Raw genomic sequence first — 21,023 nt, forward strand, 5'->3', positions numbered from 1 at the left:
CAAAAGTTAAGAAAAATTCTTACCACTTTATTCCCCCTAGTGGACAAAAAAGTTCCAACAGTTCAGGGAAAACACTAAATAAAATACAAAACAGGCTCTCTAGAAATGGAAAATATGAAAATACACTTGTCCTTGCAGCTATCAAAAACATGAAGTACCGGTATATACAGTGGAAACAATCCTGAACTAGAGACAAGAAGTACATTATACATAACTCATAACTGGGTTTCATTCACACACTCAGACATTCAGCCACATGCACACAAAAAAGCCACACAGCCATTCCTCTTCTTGTCCTGAACACATTTCTTCTCTTGGTTAGAGTCAAAGAAAAGCTATAAAAAGCCTGCCACTGTTTTAGTCAGATCAAACTGTAAAGATGACAAAAGTCCAAACTGATCAGTCTTGCATTCCTGTGCCCAAAGAACACAGCTGTGTCAAAAAGAAAGAATTGTGTTGATTTGTTTCCAAGCATTGGCGGAGAATGCTAAAGCACTCTCCTTTAAAAGGCATCCTCCTTTAACTGTCTTTGTCTAGTGTCGTAGTGGCCAGGGTCACTGTAGTGATGGGCTGAGCGATGCCATGCATCTGCATCCGAGCCAACTTCTTCTGCTCGCACTCGGTCACCAGGTTGTTGAGCTCAGCAGCGCTGTAGCCAATCAGAGTTCTCAGGTCGCACACAAACTTGTAGACAAAGCGCTTGCCCTGCACCTTGCTGATCATGTCCCCATCATAGTAATACCTAAACAGAAAAGTAGAAGCAGATAACCAGATGAACAACTAACCAACTAAAAACATAGAGCCAGAGGTGGAAAAGGTACCACTGTTGTACTCATGTAAAAGTAAAGTTACTCTGATTAAAATTTACTTGAGTAGAAGTAAAAGTACTGGTCTGTAAATCTACTTAAGTAAAAGTAAAAAGCAAGTCATTTAAAATGTACTCAAAGTACTGAGTAGCTACTTTTGATACCCTAGGCACTTTCACAATGAAATATGACCTGTCTTTAATGTGCAATAACAACAAGAAAACATGGACCTCCAGCCAGGTTAGTTATTATAAGATCTGACTTGACCTAAAGTACAATGCAACAGCTGTTTTGGACAGAAAAACTGAATCACTCTCGTGTCATGTGTGTGTACTGACAGTCATGTGTTGTGAAAGCCAAATGACCAGTTGTTTTCATGTTGCTGGCAGAAAACTGAGACCTCTTATTTGTGGCTTTTAGTGTCTATTTTTGTACTTGATGCTTTTAAAAATGTAATTATGTACAATACTTCACTCAAAATATATATATAAAAGTAGTCATTTTTGAAACTACACAAAAAATACAAGTACACAAAAAAGCTACTCAATTACAGTAATTTGAGTAAATGTAATTAGTTATTTTCCACCCCTGCATACATGTCAGTGGTGCGTGCTACATAAATATATTAGAATGTTCCCACTAGAATTGTTGTAAAGCCAGAAGTTTACACTCCAATGAAATAGCAGTAATAATCTTATGTTTATAACAACCATATTAATACTATGGGAACAAAAGTGGCTTTTAGTATTTGGTTATTTCTTGTCTATTACAACCAAAAATTGCATAAAGGGTTTTCAATGTTTGGTGTAATTAAAACAATCTGGTACTTCACTGCAAAAAACGAATGGACTGACTGCACCCTCTTCTAACTGCTTATTCCTTCATCTGGTCATAATCATGCAATCAAAATAGACAGTTAATAAATCTTATGTAGCAGTGCTGTTTTAAGATTCAGACCAGAAGTTAATTTTAATCTGTAGTCTGGGTTCTAAACCTTGGGTTTTTAAAAGTGATACAGTCCTGAGATCTGGCTGTGTGCCCTGAGGTATAGTACCGTGGATCAGAACTTTTAAACAATCAGGCCGAGAGACTGAACAAGAAAGAGCCTTGTAGCTGCATACAAACAGTGTACAGCACACACTGCTGAGTGCAACTGAAGGAATCACTCAGAAGAGCAGTTTAAACCTTTCTGCCACCAGGGGGCTCTCAATCCAAACAATAAGTAGAGAGAAACCAGTTCTGTTCAGCTCTGCTGTCCTTATTTTGAAGGACTCTTAATAAAAATGGTACTCTGTAAGGTGTATTTAATAAACAGTAAACCAGCATTTACATTGAACTGATAAATTTCACACAATGAGGGAGAAAATCTGTTAATAGTGCCTTTCTGGGTTTGGGATGCTTAACTTAAAATACTATACAACTATTCATATTCTTGAGTATTCATTTTTAGTTAAATGTAGATGCTCCAGTTTAAAAATTTTACATATTTTAGCTTTAAATTATATAGCAACAGAAAAAAAAACAAACCTGAGGGCTCTGCTGAGTTTCTCGTAGTTCATAGTGGGCTTGTTTTTCCGCTGCCCCCATTTCTGTGCCACTAGCTCTGGCTGGTTAAGTTTGAACTCTCCCTCCTCTCCCACCCAGGAGATGCAGTCCCTCGCATCCTTGTCTGTCAGAAGCTCCAGCAGGAACTGCCACAGCTGGATCTGACCGTTGTTGCCTAGAACCAAAAAAAAAAAACAAAAAAAAGAGAAAAATGAAACTCTCTGTAAAAGTTGTAAAATGCCCTCCAAATAAAATGAAAGTGAGAATTACTGGTGATGTATCTGCAACTAAAATAATCAACTTTTGCATTACTTACATGTTTCTTATAGTAAAGTATTAACCCTATATGTGTTGTATTGGCGCATTGACAGGCTTTCATGCTGCAGAAGATTGGACTGCTGCCTTTCAAATTTTCACAACACAGGCATGCTATGACAATGTGGTTTCTATCCCTGTACCTGTGCGGTTGCCCGGTGAGCTCCGCTCTTCTCCTGAAATCCGGGGAGCTCTGGGACCACGATTCTGCTTTAACACTTTTATGGCGGAAGGCGTGCTCACTTGAGCTGGGATTATCTGCACAGCTGGGGATATAAATGGAAACATTAGAGATGAACAGATTTTCAATAACCAGATTGAACTGTAGTAGCTTCATCTAACTGTTTTTGCCCTATGGGAAAATAACAAGGCTAAACAGCTGAGAGTTAAAATATGGCAATAACATCTCCATGATGTAAGGTGACATTTTCAAGAACACTGATTGTCCTTTATCTGAGAACCTACGCTGATCGATGGTGACAGTAGCATCCCCACCAGACTGGTCCTGGCTTGCCAACACATCTGGATGAAAAATTAAAAAACAAAATAAAATAAGGTAAAGGAAACTTCTGTATCAAATGCAAGATCACTTAACTATGCAGACTGTTCAGTGGAACAAACAAGAGCCCTTCATTTGACCTACAATAACTCCTTAATTGCGAGTAAGATCAAGAAACTTTCACTAAACATTTTATCTTACATTTGCGGAGGAGTTCAAGGTGACTCCAGAGTATCTCCCCGTTAGGCACTTTCTGCAGGAACTCTTCCTGGCTGAATGAGCAGAGATCTCGACCTGGGATGTGAATGCTGCCGATTTCCATCTCATCGATGTTGAACTCCTTCATTACCCAGACGGCCCAGTGGATCACCTGGTCAGCTGTCCACAGTACCGGGTCTATGGAGACAGAAATAAACCTCATAAATGAACCACTACATTACTGTCTTTATTCAGGACTGTTTCATCTGCTGATTAAACGTTTTTCTCACCATATGGTATGCCCAGGCGAACCTGCTCTTTGCGGTAGCCTTCGAGGGCTGCAGCCCAGCGTGTAACCTGCTCTGATGTCTCATCTGTCAGGGCAGATCGCTCCACAGCGATGAGCTGACCCTCTTCCACCAGAGTCCCCTCTTCTCCAGCTGCATCCGGATCAATCACCACTTCTACTGTTTCCACTGGCTTCACGATTTCCAAAATGTTCAACTTCTCCTCACCTGAACACGTGAGAAAAACAAAACACAAGTTAGTGAGGTTCCCTTTCTATGTATACATTTTAATTTGAGCACCAATTGTCAATACATTTTGGTACATTTTCTAATCTTTGAAGCCTCTTGGTAGTACCTGGTTTAGTTATAATCTGCAGGCTGAGCTGCACTGTGCCATCTGTCTTTACTCCCTGATCAAACAGGCTGTGATCGGGATGGAGCTAGAAAAGTGAAGTACAAATAAGCAGAGAATTCATCATACTTTGCAGATAAAGGGATGAACATTTGACTCACATTCTGTCAAGAACCTGTTTTTTCAGCAACACAGTCATCAAGTTACAAAGAGACTGTGTGTGCTTATTCTTACCTGAATGTCCTGCAAGCAGATCTCATATGCGTCCAGTGATATCTGGATACGGGGCTCTAAAAGCTTCTTCAAATTGCCAATGGGCTCATTGATGTCAATATCTTGTTGTATCAGATCTGATGCAGTGATGGTCTGCTCCTCAACACTTTAAGTAAAATAAGAAAAGAAAGAGAAACTGTAAATGTGTAATTGTTACATGCATGAGCTTCTTGTAAATACAGGCTAAAATCTCCCTTACCCTTCCTCCAAGCACGCCTGTTTCTCCCGTTCGTCAATCTCAATCTCTATCATCTCTTCTGTCTCGCTTTTTGACATTGTGCCTTATGACAACAGCCAGGCTGCAGGAAGAAAAAAGAGACACTTAACTATACTTCACAGATACAGAGAGCAGTTACAACATTTGTTACTGGATTTTTTTGCCCCAAAAATAGCGAAATGTACATGATGAAATTACTTAATGATCTTAAATTCACATAAATTCAAAACACTCTGTTACCCTGCCTATCAAATATTACCAATATTATCCTATCTCCCATTTTACATTTTTCTTACTTTTTAAGGGAAATTATTAGTTCCTGAGTCTTTCAGGAAATAATTTGAAGACACCCACACATGAGCTATAGAGGCATGTAAGGTTGTTTTTGGACATTTTACAGCTTAAGGAACATATAAATATATAAACTATAGATTAACTTAGTAGGCCATGTGTTTAAAAAGTATGTGGGGGCCTTAGTTTTTGACATCAACATAGAGATGATATGAAAGCATCAGTGTAGAATTTTAGGGCCTTTTCAGCTGGATGAAACTTTATTATATTTTACATCTTACACACAGATGCGGAGAAAATCATTAGTCCCCCCCATGAAGTATTTCTCAAGCGCTGTTAAAAAGAGCAAGGACTTTTAACACAGCTTTTCCAAACATTCTGGATTTATTTTGGATGCTTAAATTTTCATTTTGGCACAGAAACACTATTTTTTCACAAAAAAACAAAACAAAACAAAACAAAACAAAAACTACTGTGGTCAAAATTCTAACTCTATAATGCTCAAAGCTTGTAGTATCAAATTAAAACTAATGGTTATCTTCTAATTTACACACAGTATGAGGACATCAGTGAGGTACTGAGCTGTCACTGGAGAAAGCATCATGGCAAAAGAAAAAGAAATCAGTTTTATCTTGAGAAAAATAATGGTTGATGCTCACAAAGCAGGAGAAGGATATACAAAGTTATCGCAGTGTTTCCAAGTGTCAATAACTGAAGTGAGACGTATCACCAAGAAATTCAAAAGAGAGCCACACAGCACAGAAGCCTGGCAGAGGTAGAAAGCCAATGATTTCAAAGACTATGGAAAGAAAACTAGTGAGAGTTGTGTCTTAAAACCCCAGAACTGCCAAGACACTAGTGAATGACTTAGCCAAATCAGGAATTATAGTCTCAACGAAGACAATCGCTAAAGCCCCACACAGGAATGGACTGAGGTTGAATGCCAAGAAAAACTCCACAGACACTGAAGTATGCTCAGGACAACCTGGAGAAAGATTATGCATACTGGAAGCATGTCTTTTGGCAAGATGAGACCAAACTAGAGCTCATTGACTATAGAGATGTTGGTTATGTTTGGAGAAAAAAAGGGGAGAGGCATATAACCCAAAGAACACTGTCCCCACAGTGAATCATGGTGGTGGGAGTATTATGCTGTGGGGATGCTTTAGTGTGTCTGAAACTGTGAAATTCGTAAAGGTGGAAGGAATCATAAAGAAAGAAGGATATGCAAAGATTTTGAAAGAAAACCTCATCAGTCAGTGGGAAAACTGGGTCTAGGTTGTTGCTTTGTCTTACAACATCACAATGACCCAAAACATCTGTCACGTCTGGTGAAGAACTACCTTCAGAAGACCAAAGTCAACTTTATTGACTGGCCTGAACAAAGCCCAGACTTAAATACTATTTAAAGTCTGTAGTGTGAACTAAAGACCAAGGTCCATGCCAGAAGACTATAACGTCTGGAAGAGCTTGAGAGATTCACAGAAGAAGAATGGACTGGGATTCCTCAGGAGATGTGTCTGAGACTTGTTTAAAACTACAACAACAGCTTCAGGCTGTTATCCAGCAAAAAGTATACACAATTATTCAGATGGGGGTGTTCTGGGTACAAAGTAAAACGTTTAAGAAAAACTGAAATCTTCATAGGTGAGCTAATAAGTTAATCCTCATCTGTAGGTGGAGGCAAAACTTCTAACACCCAAAGCTAAACATTACATTTTCTGTACCATATATTAACTAAATACTAGGGCTGTAAGAAGATTACAATTTTCAATCACAAGTAATATCTGAATTTCTGCAGTTAATCACGACACTTGTCACTTTTTGAAATTCCACTATTTTGCTTTCAAAACTGTTTTGCGTTTCATTTCTGATTTTTGTACTGTCTTAAACTAAGGATAACTCAGTTCCTGTTTGGATATAGACCTGTTTTTACTTTGAATTAAATCAGGAACTTTGGATATCAAAGGTCATGACAGGAACACAACTGGACATACTTGTTATGGACAGAAAGGGACGTAAAGGAGCGTTAAAGTGCAAATATTTGTTGACAGGAGGAGCAGATGACTTTTGACTTGTTCACTGAGCTTAGTAGGGTGGAATAGGACAATAAAGGATGTAATTAATGTGATTTAAAAAGAATAAAACAACCGCAGTTAGATATTGGATCCCTGGTGTAAAATGGACCAGTAGATTGAGGTTATCTATCATAAAGGCCCTCAGCCTCGACTCCTCATTGGCCGCCTGGAACAGTTCACTGACTGCTCCAACTGCTAACGTTAGCCAACTCGAGGGGCGAGGCTTCAAGCTCTTAAGGCCAAATGCTAGGCCATTTGACACCAAAAGTAGTTCTCAAACATTAACACACATTATAGATACACGCAGTAAAAAATTATGAAACTATAATTTAAACATATGGGTGCACGTGTTGGTGCTCCGAAGCTGGTAAATAGCGAAGCAAGTTAGCTGCAAATTTGAAAGCGTTTGTACTGCGGGGTGAGGCAGCCTATTACACAACCGTTGGTCCCCGCGTGCTAAACAACGGTTAAAATGTCCAACAAACGCTCAACGCTTCGTTTCTCTAACGTATATCCGATAAATCACGCTTTAACTCGGCATGGAGAAAACTTTTAAAACGGAAATAGAATAAACGGAAACAAAACAGCATAGGGCAAAATGGAAAGAAGCCGGAAATCCTGGCTAAGGTTTGCAGCATGGAAACTTCCGAGAGCAACCGTGATCTACGACACAAGCTTCAGAAGAAAACGGGAACAGTGCGATGTTTCTAATGCACCAAAACTCCAGATAATCACATATTGTGACCTCTGAAAGAAGTACGGACTTAAAAGAAGCCAATTCGACCGAGGATACATACGCACCGTGTGTTTGCCGCTGGACGTCGATCAGCATCAAGCCTCTTCACCTCACTGCGTCTGCTTTGCTCTGCTGTTAGCAAAACAGCTAACGCTGAACCGACACTATTCAGTTTTGTTTACATCGGTCGAGTAATGTTATTCCTACCCCCTGAGTAAATAAAAGTAGATATTTTAGTACGCAAGGGAAGCTGGTTACCGCATTTCTTGATTTTACGATTTACTGTACTGTATGAGGCCTCTTACCGCTTGGCTAAAAAGGAATCGACAACAGCTAGTAGCTAGCTAGCCTGATAGCTACAAAATAGCGGGAAGAGTCCAAGCACGACGGACGGATCCCATTAAAAGCACTGTTCAGAGCATAATCCTTCAACACACACACATATACATCCGTGATATACATACCTGTTAGAAACAAGCCTTAACGGTGTTGTTATATGTTTAAATCTGGTAAATTAGCAGCCCAATATTACTCGAACAGTCGAACCCTATCATACAAGTTTTTGGTCAGCTAGACTCCCATTTAGAGGAGGGCGGAGACTAACTGACAAGACTGTTACCCTAAACTAGTATGGAACACAATCAAGGATTCCCACTACTTTCATTCTCTATACACTTGATTGCCGTTGTCAAACTAAAACATTTTCTCAGTACAGATGTCTGTCCAACACATGGATTTGGTTAAATTAAAGGATGCCTACATGTGTTTTTTCTGCAGCTTTTAAGTGTAGCAGATCAAACTAGTACACAGTGGTGTACATGCAGAAGTGGGTGTACACTTGATTAATATATTGGACGTACTCTTATTTAGAAGTAGGTTTACCCAAGGCTGCCTATAAGGGGGGATGAAGGGGAGAGCTTTCTGGGGCCCAGCCATATTTGGGCTTCATGGAGGTCTGCGTAAACATGGTCCATTCCAAAGTATCGCTGCAATAACCGTATTTTATATTTAACCTGAATAAAAACCACTCATCAAACAAAAAAAAAAGAAATAAAATAATTTCATATACGCTGTAGTACAATATTGCCTTATCAAAATTTCTTAAAACCTTTTATAATGTATACCCTGCACTTCACTCAGGCCCACCAAATTCGCTGGGCTCCTGAAAACCTCAGTGAATGGGCTTTCCTCAAAAGTGTTTTAAGCTATTATTGGGTCTGATGTTGACATTTTCCACCCATTTCCCCACTTATAACCCATTTTCAACACTTTCTTGCCACCTTTAACACATTATTGCCATGTCTTCCCCCAATTAGCCAATTTTCACCACTTTTACCCCATTTTCCCAACTTTTAACCCATAGACAAAACTTCATCTGGGGAGCAGGTGGTCTAGTGGCTAAAGGCGCTCCCCATGTACGCGGGCAGCCTGGGTTCAAATCAGGCCTGAGGCCCTTTGCGACATGTCTCACCCCCACTCTTGACCCAAAAATGCCCAAAATACATCTTAAAAAAAAAAAACAAAACAAAACAAAAACCTCAAACCAAGTTTTGACATTTTTATCCCTTTTCACTATTTTTGGGGCCATTTATCCATCATTTTACTTTCTAAATGTTTCGGTTTAATGTGCCTGCATTCACATCGTTATCATCACCTAAAACAGTAAAGGGGTTTACATATTGAAAAAAAAGTTAAATTGTACTACAGCTAAATAAAATTAATCACAAACTCAGCTTTAATTCCACAAACTAACAGATCATTTTATAGTTCATTTATTAGAAAAAACTGTCAAAGGCAAGTCTTGTTTGTTAGCGAGGGACCAACCTGAAGAGGGTCTTGAAAATCTTACCAGTTTGAAACAGCCCTTTTAGATTTTTGCAACAAAAATAGTTGCCAAGTGCCTAAATAGAAACATGCTTCTGTGCATATTTAATCTTCCAAAATTACAAAATTACTACACATTCCCCGAATACCCTGCAGAAAATGTTGCCCCTCATGAAAAACAATAGTCACTTAAAAGTGTGTTAAAAGTGCATTTTGAAAAAGGCTACCCTTATACGTAATACTCATACCAATTAAGGGCCCTTTCCATCTCTTTAACTGCTGCTGATGACCTGCTCATTTGGGGCTAAGGGCCTTGGTTTAAAGTCCATGGTCAGTTGACCTTTGTGTTTCTAAATCTAGCTGCAGATTTCGAAACTTTGGTGTTTTATCAAAATGTGTCTGATGTATGGCTGTATTTACGCTGTTAATGTTGGTCTGACTGAGACTTGTACTGTAACAGGGATGGCAAATGTATTTTAGAGTGGAAAAAATCAATGACTAAACAATAAACAAAACCTGTCCTTATAGTACGTCTCTTTGACCATTTTTTTGTCATGTATTTTTGTTTTCTGTTAATCTGCTATTATATATCATCCACCTAACAATTTACTTTTTGTAGCTTAATTTCAGTTGAATTCAGTTATTTCTTTTATTACTGTTTGAGTTTTGAAGTTCATATGCTCCAGAGTCAGGCTTTATTCAATTACCTTATTGATATGACACCAAAGTGTTTCTTGGAATATAACTTTCATCAAACACCCTTAGTAACACGCAGAAGTTAACTTTTCTATAGTATTGGTTGTTGAGGGCATACAAACAATGAAAAAATAACAAAATGTCAACATTTTGAAGAAATCTTCACAATAATGGAACAAAATCAAAGTATCAATGCCAAAATTATGATTCGGGTGGTTTTTGCAATTGTGAAGCCAAAACCAGAGTGCACTCATATGTGGCATATATCTGATATTTACAAATCAAATTTAAAAAAAAGAGCCCACGTGCATCATTAAATTTCTTATAGTGAACCGTTCAGCGTTCAATTTTGATTCAGCATAAAGGCGACTCTTGTTTTGAAAGAGCGCATCGAGGCGAAAAGCGACCGATAGCATCAGTCATTTCCGGTTTTGGTGTCCTGTCTTCAGAATAAAGTTAGATATTTTTATACACAGCCTTCTGTAAGATGTTTCATATCCGAGGACATTTAAACGTGAATTTCATTTCAGTTAAAGGTTTATACCGACTGTGCTCTAATTACTCTGACCATTCTAGTTCAAAGATTAGCTTTACTGTTACAATAAAACTACAAATGCTGCTGCTTACCCATCCAATTATTTTCCCTCAGACATCGCCATAATATGAGGTCTACCAGACTTGATTAGGGGTCCGGAAGTAAAATGTATTATATCTAGAAAGTATAATAAAGTTAATTAAATAAACTCTGAAATAACCAGAGTAAAACAACTTCCAGCTTATATTTGATCATATGGATGTGAAATATTGGCAATAAATATTGCAATATATAACAGTATATTTGGGGTCAGTTTGGTCAGTTTTAAATAAATTTGAGGCAAAGACCCATCTGCTCTGTCTGTGTTTACATGTCTAGAAGTCAGCTGTATTTTCACCAGATCTGTTAATAACACTGCAATAGTTGGAAAGAACTTTAGAAGTGAAAGTGCTGGAAGTCAGATATGCAAAGAAGGTATTTTAGTCAAAGGTCAATGCAGCCTTGTCATCTAAAATGCACAGTTGAAAATTTCACCGTAATTGTGACAGTAATTGGTATATAATTTGGTAATGGTGACGAAAAGTAGTATTTAATATTAGAAAACAAAATAGACGTACAATGACTTTTTCTTTTCCTATTTTGTTGACTAATATATTGGTGTTTGATGAAATACATAACAATAAAATGTTTACATTGTGAAAGTGGCATATTACAACAAATTCACAGATTTTTCCGGAATTTTGTGGATACACTTTGCGCCGATACGGCAAGAGTGGCCAAACCTGAGTATTTCTGAGATCACACATTTATTCTGAAGGGGGACCGGCGGAAGTCTTGTCGTTGCTGCCGTTGGCTAAACTCAGGCGAGCCAAGATGGCAGAATACCTGGCATCCATTTTTGGGACAGAAAAGGATAAGTAAGTGATTAAAATCATTTTTTGGATATTGTGAAGGCTTTTTTTATTACGAATTCCCTCACACTTTTGCGATGAGCTTTAATATCAACAGCATTGTTTGAAATCCCAAAACTGGAAACGGTGTATTGCTTTAGCCGCCGGCTAACGGCTAGTCCTTGTCTGCTAGCTAACGTGAGCAAAATACCGCGCCGCTGCATCCTCAACGCATGGGAGCCCAAAAGTGCTGGGCTGGTCCTAAACACATTTTCGTTACCAGCTATTTACTTTTAGTAATGACTAATGATTTTAGGCATAAACTATAGAGTTATTCAAGCAGTTTATATACCCAAGCTTAGTCAGTGAGTTTGCTAACGGTAGTTAATTCAGGAATCCTATAGAAGTCTTTGTTACTGAGGGGAATGGCAATAAACGGTTGATTATACTACCAACAAGCTGCACAATGTGTAATGGAGGAGGAAAATTGAACCCAACACCGACAGTATTTCAAAGTGTTACGCATCAGCTTTGGGAGTAACGTAAAGGTGAAATTAATGAATGAAAAGGAGATTACGTGTGGGCGTGTGAGAAAGTATGTATGAAACAATGAGTCCCGCTACGTCCATCGTCATACTCTCCATTTTAACGTGTTCTTTTCAACTGTAGTTTCTACAGTCTTCTTCATTATTTGTTTGGCTTATTGTTGTTAGATTGAGTGATTCCCCTTTATATTAGATTGGCCACGCCACAAGATAATGAAATAAGAAAAGTAAATTAATGAAATAAATGAAACCTCAAAAATGTTACTGAATTTTTTCTAATTTATCTTCAAGCACTTATATAAAACTAGGTAGAGACATTGCTTTTTACCTGTGAGAGTAGGATTTTTGGTGATATACTTTTTTTTTTTTGACAAAAACCAACAGCAGTCCTTTAGGAATGCACGATAGTGGATATTTGCTGATATCCAGTATGCTGATATTTTGAAAATAATTTTAACCCATGCCAAAATTGATACTGATGTACAATTTCATTCAGACCTAGAACTTTAGTCTTTCAGAGACAATTTGAAGTTCGAGAATGGACAAATGAACATATTTCAGACCTTAGAACTAAGGCTGAACAATATGGGAAAAAAATTCTAATTGCGATTTTTCACCCAATATTGCCATTTAATAAGCAATGTTTTTCTCAAAATACAAGCAATACATCATTGTACTTTAAAATGAACACTATACTTGGTACATTAAACTCAAGATGAATAGTTTAGAAAAATATTAAATTGCAATTATTTTGACTCATTGCAAATTCAATATGAATTTTGTGTCAAAGGAATGATGGTTTTATGTCCCTCACACATCAATAAGAAACATACAACAATGAGGAAAGTAGGATGTTTTACAATCTATTTTTTAAAAATGACACTTGAATGTCTGCGTGATGTATAGAGCATAACATCTCAGCCTCAAAAAAATGTATTAAACTGGTATTTTGAAATACATTTCAGGTTAACAAGATTTTGCAATAGCACATATTGGGACTTGATCTAAATTTTGATGATGTGGGCTTGTTCCAGCCAAAAATGTAATCAACTTAATCTGTTGAATGGCCAATATTTACAGCTGAGAAAGGCAAATTTATTGCCAAAATATTGGCAAAAAGTTTCCTATCCATCAATATGACAATTCCTTTTTTATGCTAATATCTGTCGACACAGATAAACTGATAATATTGTGTACCCCTACAATCCTTATATTTGGATTTAACCCCACAAACCAACAAGTCTGACTCTGCGACTGCAAAATGTTAAATTGAGAATTGTGCAGACTTTAATTAATACTAGAACTGCCAGTGATCTTTATATACTTAAAGCAGCCAGCAGGTCAAATTGACCCATTATTTGAGTGCATTGATTTTCTCAAAGAGCACTGATCAAGAGCAATCATTTAACCCCAGACACTGAACAGCTCATTAGCCATAGAAAGAGAACTAGATCTCTATCAGATGACGATCGGTCACATCCAACACTATCTTGGGACTGATTGCTCAAGTTCCCCATCATTAAATTTTTCTTTACTCAAAGCATTTAGCAGATCTATTGATATTTCACATTTTGTGGTGTCCATGTTGAAGGTTGATCTATGATTTGTGATTAAGCAGTGCAGCAGAAGACAGGAGGTGTTTCCATGGCAACATCTGTTGTTTATCTCCAGAGCGGAAATTAATGTTTTCTAATGGGGTATATATACATGCATGGCAGTTCTAGTTATAAATGGCCATTTATAAAATTTTATTTTATGCAAGCAATTTTATGACATCAGATACTAACCCTTTAGGAAAAGTCAATGACTGACAGACTTTAAAATATTATCAATACAAAGCTAGACACATCTGAAGAACAGCCTCAAGTGAATTTTACCTGATGTTACAGTGGTTAGATACCTGCCTAGCCATTTCAAGGCACCTTTAAATCTACAAACCCCTCTATTACCCTGTCTACTGGCTCCCTCAACTCATTACAAAGTTTTTTTTTTAGGGTCTTTGTGTTTTTCGCACCAAGAATCTGTTTAATCTCTGTAAGGATAAAACAATGTTTTTTTCTGTCATCTAATCATGTTTTTTGTGTCTTCTCCTTCAGGGTCAACTGTTCTTTTTATTTCAAAATTGGTGCCTGCCGACATGGCGACCGCTGTTCCAGATTACACAACAAGCCGACATTCAGCCAGGTACATTTTTCTTTTACTGTTAGCACACTTATTGGGTAGCACTTTATTTTCCAAGGAGAAATGGAAATTATGGGGAGACTGAGACAGCTCCTTATCTTGTGTGTCATGTAAGAATTTGGGATTAGAAAATATAGAAATACTTGGCCTTTATTATAGATTTGATAGATTTTATACCTGACTTTATAGGGTCAAGTAAGATAACAAGGCAGAAAGAAGAATATAACAAGATAAAAAAAAGAATATTTTCAATGTTGGCATCATTTTGTTGCTAGATTAGTCTAGGCCTGTATTTGAAATATCAGTTTGGTTTTTTACAATCAAAGTAATTTTCTTTATTCTTTCTGTGTTTCAGACAATTGCCCTTCTGAATATTTACCGTAACCCTCAAAACAGTGCCCAGTCTGCTGATGGTCTGACTTGTGAGTGTTTCATCCTTTAAGATAATTCCATAGTTTTCATAAATGTTTTTCTTTTCTTTCTTTCTTTTTTTTTTCCACATGCACCGGTGTTTCTCATTTTTTATCATCTTCCTTTTGCAGTAGTGTTGTGATGAAATGTTAGGCCCAGTTCTCTCAGGGATATTTCTGTAGTACATGTGTGGTAGTTGTGTTATCCAAGACCAGCATTTTAAGTAGCCAGGTGAAATGTGAAATTGGCTGAAAAATTTGGCTTGATGGATGATTAGAAGAATTAAAATAGTGTGCATAATTCCATCATAGGTTATTTTGTGCTGGATTGTGTCATAGCAAGGCTCTTTGTATATTTGTATTAAACAGCATTCAAATTGACCACTGATCACTATTTAGTCTGATTTTTACAAATACAGGCTAATGCCCTGCCTGTTTGGAGTTACCCCCTTCATGTCGTCTACCCTCTGTCCAAAATTTCCTTTTTTCACTCTATTATGATGTTTCTGTTGTTTCTGTTTACACCAGGTGCCATCAGTGATATGGAGATGCAGGAGCACTATGACGAGTTTTTTGAGGTAACTTATCCCTTTATGCAAATTGACCCATGTTTTTCAGGACTGTAGTAACCACTTTGCAGCTTATACATTTATTTTAAACTTCTTTTGAGAGAGTAAATTCAGAACTTGTCTTCATAATTCACTAAAACTACCAACAGTTTGTAGCTGCAGAAGACATTAACAATTGGGCCATTCACAACCTCTGAATGTTTTCTGTCAAATCTAATGTGAGTCCCAAGATTGATGGAATAGAAACCAAAGAAATGCCTTCAGCCATCAGACGAGAGTCACTCACTCATGTTTCATCATTGTGATTAAAGAATCTCCTCTAATGAGTGCTTGAGGGGGTTGTTGAATGATTATCACTTCAGCTCCACTGTAATTAATTTTAATGGTTGTTTACAGAGTGGTGACTCAGAATAAGATATGTTTTCCACAAACAGTGTTGCCTTTTCTCTTTTTTTAATAAGTAAAGCCAACATAAGTTATAAAGGCAAGAATGGGATCAGCAGAGCCAGCATGAAAGAGCAGCATTGTGCAAGGATGTAGTGTTTCGGCTTTGCCTTGCTCTTTCACACTCCCACAACACTGTAATGCTATGCGAATTAACATCAAATATGACACTGTTGCTGAATCAGCATGAATTTCTAAAGGTTTGAAGACCGTAGAGAACTATGAAAACACCTGAAGTTCTCATCCAAATAACCAAATAATGAAAATTACAATATCACATAGGGCTGCTTGATTTTTGATTTTGATTGGTACTGAGCTTATGATTATAAAACACCATAACTTGATTTGACAACATTTGTATCACAGGCATTTATCAAAGCTGGACTCCCTCAACACTTTGAAAAACAAGCAATAAAGGAAAATAAATGAGAGGAAAAAGCATTCACATAAAAAATGATACTATACAGTAGGGGTATGACAAGATCTCATGCCACGAGATCTCGCGAGATCAAAACACAAGATTTCTCGTCGCGGAAAAGTCAATCTCGTGAGATCAATATTGCGCAGACACTTGGAGCTCTCCTTACAGAAAACAATACCAAACTGGAAGTTATAAAAGATCGCAAACATGCCCTGGACACTTTAAAACAGTTGGTGAGAGAGCAAATGAAGAAACGGAGCTCATCTGGTATCCACTAAGATGACACCCCCTCGCGTACGCTACTTGGGCCGTACATGAAGAAGACTCGCTTGCAAATTTTGTGACTTTGTAACTCTGAGTCGTGGCATTGTCATGTCTCCTCGTCTCACCGTCTGTCAGTCACACATCCATCAGCTGTTGGCGGTGCGTATCATCAGTCAGAAGCTTTACATGTGTAGCGCATCGAGTCTGCATACTGCAGCAGTAAACTTAGCTAAACTAACTCTGTTTGAGCGCCATAGAGTCCACAGTTAGCTCCAATAAGCGAAGTTAGAGCTTCAGTTAAACACGCCCTGTTGTATGACAGCAGACAGAGACACACATTCACTCACCAATGCACACACATTAACACACACGCTCATCTGTGCTTCGTGTCCAACACTGTTAAAGCTCATATGAGAAAAAAGACCACAAAACGATACAATAATGTATTTCTTTAAATTATGTGTTATTGACTGAAAGATTTATTTTGAGTGTTTTAAATATGGATGTCCTTAAAGAGGATGAAAAATAGTTTGATTTTACTGATGCAGCTCTTTATATTTCAGTCTGTTGTATACAGTGTTTAAAGTACAGTTACAATAATCGACATGCTTTTCTTATATGCACTTAAATATAATATCAAAAATAATTATTATAATTGTAGCGATGAGTGCATAGTGTAGTAAATTAAAGATTTTGTAGACTGTTTAAATGAAAGGTTTGATTTGAAGAGCATTAAAATGTACAGTTTGAGTCAAAGTTAGACAAAACATACTCTTTGGAAGCACTGATAGCCTATTCAGTACTTAATTCAAACATTTTTGAGTAGACCTGAATGCGTTGTAATTATGGCTTTCAGTTGTATAAAGGACATATTATCCACCCATGTATTTTTTTCCCAAAATTAAAAAAAAAAAAGGTGTAAAATCTCATCTCGTCTTGTGTCTCGTGAGCCCAAATCTTGTCTCGTCTCGTCTTGTGAGATAAGTGTCTCGTCACACCCCCACTATACAGGTATCGAGTAGAGATGGCACTTATCTGATCCAATATTGGTATCGGGCCGATATTTACATAACTTCTAGACATCAGACATTGGACTGATGTGCCGATTCATGTCAAGGATCCAAGTTAATGAGTTTTCAGTGTGATTGCACCACTCGGTAACATGCATCGCATTGTAATGCACACAGAGCAAAAATAAAGTGCTGCTAGCATAACATAGTAGAATGTGTCTGTTTTGACATTAATGTGAAGCACAGTAATAAGAGGTGAGAGGTGTGTTTTCTCCTCTCTAGGAGTTCCAGCACCTCATATTAAAATGCAAGGTTGTCATGATACCAACATTTTCAACTTCAATACAATACCAGTTTAAAAATTCAATATCTGTTTTGATTATACAGCAAAAATAGTTCCTAGAAGAAGGTTCATTTAGTCTCTTTTAAATCAACAACCTGCAGTGCTAATGCAAGAAGGTAATAGAACATATAATAACAATTAAGTAGTAAAAAGGATTTGTTTCTATTCTTAAAAGCTTTTTTGTTTTAAAATAGTAATAAAATATTTTGACTCTATTCATGTAATAGAAGCTGTATTTTTGTCACCTCAGTAGGAGTTTCTTCTCAACTCTTTCACAGCACATGAAATCAGTGTGCAGATGTATTGGAGATTATTTTGTTCAAGTAAATCTCTATAACATGACTCGCTTGTTTTAAACGTACGATAATTCAAAGCAGTGGGCTGTGGTGTTTAAAAAGGTCAGAGGAGGGTCTATAAAAAGCCGCAGCGCTTCTGACTGTAGACATGGTGGCTGGCAACATTGCTATAGCTTTATGATAAACATGGTACTGCCAACAAATCCTTCACAATAAAAGTCTGAAGTTGTCCATCAGTAACATTACCTTACTGTAGTAAAAAAGAACACTGAAACATTTACCACATTACAAGAGATGGGAGTAAAACAAGCGTAACTTGGCATGCTGCGCATTATAATACATTACATTGTAATAAAAACTCAAATAAATGATAAATTCCCCTCTTTCCTGACCATGCAGGAGGTTTTCACAGAGATGGAAGAAAAGTACGGAGAGGTGGAGGAAATGAATGTGTGTGACAACCTCGGAGACCATCTAGTAGGAAATGTGTACGTGAAGGTGAGTGCTAAGTTTATTGCTACTGTAATGCTATGATTTTTTGGCTTGGACCCAGAGTCTGTAGATCTCATTAACAACTTATGTCCTTTTGTAGTTCCGTTATGAAGAGGACGCAGAGAAGGCTGTGATAGATCTGAATAATCGATGGTTTAATGGACAGCCCATCCATGCAGAACTCTCTCCTGTCACTGACTTCAGAGAAGCCTGCTGTCGTCAGTATGAAATGGGGTGAGTGGTGCATGATAGGATTGACCTTTCATTAGTATCCATTAAATCTAAACAGGTCCTCATAAAACAAGATTTCAGACATACTGTATACTTAACATTCAAGACACATGCTAATATGTTAGCCTAGCTGAACTTGTACTAAGTCAGATTTCTTGAAATCTGACTAATACCTAGATAATGTGGTTTATTCTTTCATTTGTACACCTCTGTCATCTTTGGTACTGATCTAAGAGCTTTGTGCATGCTCCACGTTTGCTCTACCTGGTTTGGCCCAGAATTTAAACAGTATGTTTTTCTGTGTAAAGTCTGTAGCAAAATTGATCCTCACTTGGTGCGTAGACAAAGACCATATTCAGATTAAAAGGCTGGATCGAGCTACAACCATACAGGAATTATGCAAATAAATGCACATATTTTTATAGATTAGTCGTGACTCTTCTATCCAATGTTGCCTTTGTCCACAGGGAATGCACTCGTGGTGGCTTCTGCAACTTCATGCACCTGAAACCCATCTCACGTGAACTGAGGAGAGAGCTGTATGGACGCAGGAGGAAGGGGTAAAAAATAAACTCATCATGTATACATGCAGACTATTCTGTAAGCCTGCCGATGTAAATGGTCTCATTACTACGTCCGCACTTCCACAGCCGCCACAGATCTCGGTCACGATCAAGAGAGAGGCGGTCTCGCTCCAGAGACAGAGGTCGAGGAGGTGGCCGTGACCATGAGAGACGTCGCTCAAGAGACAGAGAACGTTCAGGACGATTCTGAACCACAAGCCATAACTACTCATCCCTCATACCCGCATCCATCCCTGGTCTTTTTTAAGTTTATACTCTCTGAGATTTATTATAGGACTGATAGAAAAGTACCTGTAACCTGATGGAGAAGCTGTGTCGGCATTGATGAATCTGTTTTTCTTGTTTTCTGAAAATGACTTTCACCTCATTAAATTGAACATTTTTAATGAACACAACTGACTCATGAAGCTTTCTTGTCACAATGATGAAATTATAACATAAATGGTATTATTGTGCTGCTGTGCTCGAAACCAGTTGGAATTTTCTGCAGACAGCTGTTAACATAAATATTTTCAGATAGTGTTTGTTGTGTTTTACAGAAAGGGTTTGCATTGCCTATGTGACAGGAGGATTCACATTTTACCAGCAAGCAAAACTGAGGTTTGAGTACTTTTAATGAAATTAATGAAGTAAAAAGTTCTTTTAAGTATTTTTTAAACTCTGTTTAAACATACAGAATTTTTCTGTAAGCCTTATTTAAAGTTGAAGCTTGATAAAATCCTTCAACATCAAACCTTCATATAACATCACAATAAAACAAAGATTTTTTGTAATCAAAGTCATTAGAGATGATTGAATTTCAGAAATTGTTCAGATTTTTTTGTCAAGAATTTCCCAGGAATTTTTTGATAATTTTACTGGATTTTTTTTCTTCTGTAATTTACCTTTATTTTGTCCTTGAAACCTTTCGTGGTTTTTCTAGAAACCAACTGAAATTTTCTACATTTTTCCAAAATTTTATTTGGGAGTCTGGTGGAATTTTCCAGGATTTTTTGTGAAATTTTGTAGGAAATATTAATAGCTTTCCATAGAATATTACGTAGGAATTTTTTTGTGAATTTTGCATAAACCTTGCGTATAATTCTTGATTTTTTTGGTTTGAAAAAAAAAAAAGAGATTTATTTCCTATATAAACACCTTTACCCCTGGGGTTTTTCAGGATTCTTTTCAGGATTTTTCACAGAAATTTCCTTAGATCTATTTGGAAATTTACCAGTTTTTTTAGTCGCAATTTTCTGTCAACTTTCAGAAAACTCTTTCCTGTAAAATGGGATGAATTTTGTGTTTCCCTCTGGGATTCTGGGAAAATTCCACCTGGATTGACTGAATTCCAATTTCAAGAGTATTTTACTGGTAATACATAGATTTTTTCCCCCAAAACTTCTTGGATGTTATGAGATTTGTTTAGAATAAATGAATTTTGGTCAGAGTTTTCTAGATATTTGGAAACTTCAAGAAACTCTTCAGAAATTTTTTTGGGAGATTTACCGAGTTTTTTTTTTTTTGGCTGAAATTTAAATATATTTTCAAGAAAAAGATAGAAAATGTTCAGAAATTTATTGGGAATTCAAATTTTGGAAATTTTTTTTTCGACGAATTTTGGGCAGAGAGCTGGCTTTTCAACGAATGTAGTCACTGTAGCACTACGGCGAATGATTGATTAAATTATGGAGAGGATCTACCTAATCATC

The 21,023-nt window shown here is 37.2% G+C and overlaps 2 protein-coding genes across 3 annotated transcripts; one reads left to right on the plus strand and one right to left on the minus strand.

The window, feature by feature from the left end:
- Positions 1-6: 6 nt before the first annotated feature.
- Positions 7-8,212, minus strand: gabpa (GA binding protein transcription factor subunit alpha). Of its 2 annotated transcripts, none has more exons than XM_041807485.1 (10): positions 8,062-8,212; positions 4,475-4,574; positions 4,237-4,381; positions 4,006-4,090; positions 3,654-3,878; positions 3,367-3,561; positions 3,132-3,188; positions 2,810-2,932; positions 2,334-2,526; positions 7-742 (listed from the first exon to the last, which is right to left on the minus strand). In XM_041807485.1, the coding sequence occupies exons 2-10, from the start codon at positions 4,549-4,551 to the stop codon at positions 520-522; spliced, it is 1,323 nt and encodes a 440-aa protein (XP_041663419.1). In that variant the 5' UTR covers positions 4,552-4,574; positions 8,062-8,212; the 3' UTR covers positions 7-519. The 2 variants fall into 2 exon arrangements, with proteins under 2 accessions (XP_041663419.1, XP_041663420.1); XM_041807486.1 differs by lacking the exon at positions 8,062-8,212 and adding an exon at positions 7,663-7,927.
- A 3,271-nt stretch (positions 8,213-11,483) lies between these two features.
- u2af1 (U2 small nuclear RNA auxiliary factor 1) lies at positions 11,484-19,722 on the plus strand. The gene is made up of 8 exons (XM_041807341.1): positions 11,484-11,569; positions 14,184-14,271; positions 14,624-14,690; positions 15,207-15,256; positions 18,425-18,523; positions 18,618-18,751; positions 19,216-19,308; positions 19,399-19,722. The coding sequence occupies exons 1-8, from the start codon at positions 11,526-11,528 to the stop codon at positions 19,520-19,522; spliced, it is 699 nt and encodes a 232-aa protein (XP_041663275.1). The 5' UTR covers positions 11,484-11,525; the 3' UTR covers positions 19,523-19,722.
- Positions 19,723-21,023: the final 1,301 nt, after the last annotated feature.

The sequence above is a fragment of the Cheilinus undulatus genome, linkage group 15 (genome assembly GCF_018320785.1).
Source record: "Cheilinus undulatus linkage group 15, ASM1832078v1, whole genome shotgun sequence".
NCBI classification, from domain to species: domain Eukaryota; kingdom Metazoa; phylum Chordata; class Actinopteri; order Labriformes; family Labridae; genus Cheilinus; species Cheilinus undulatus.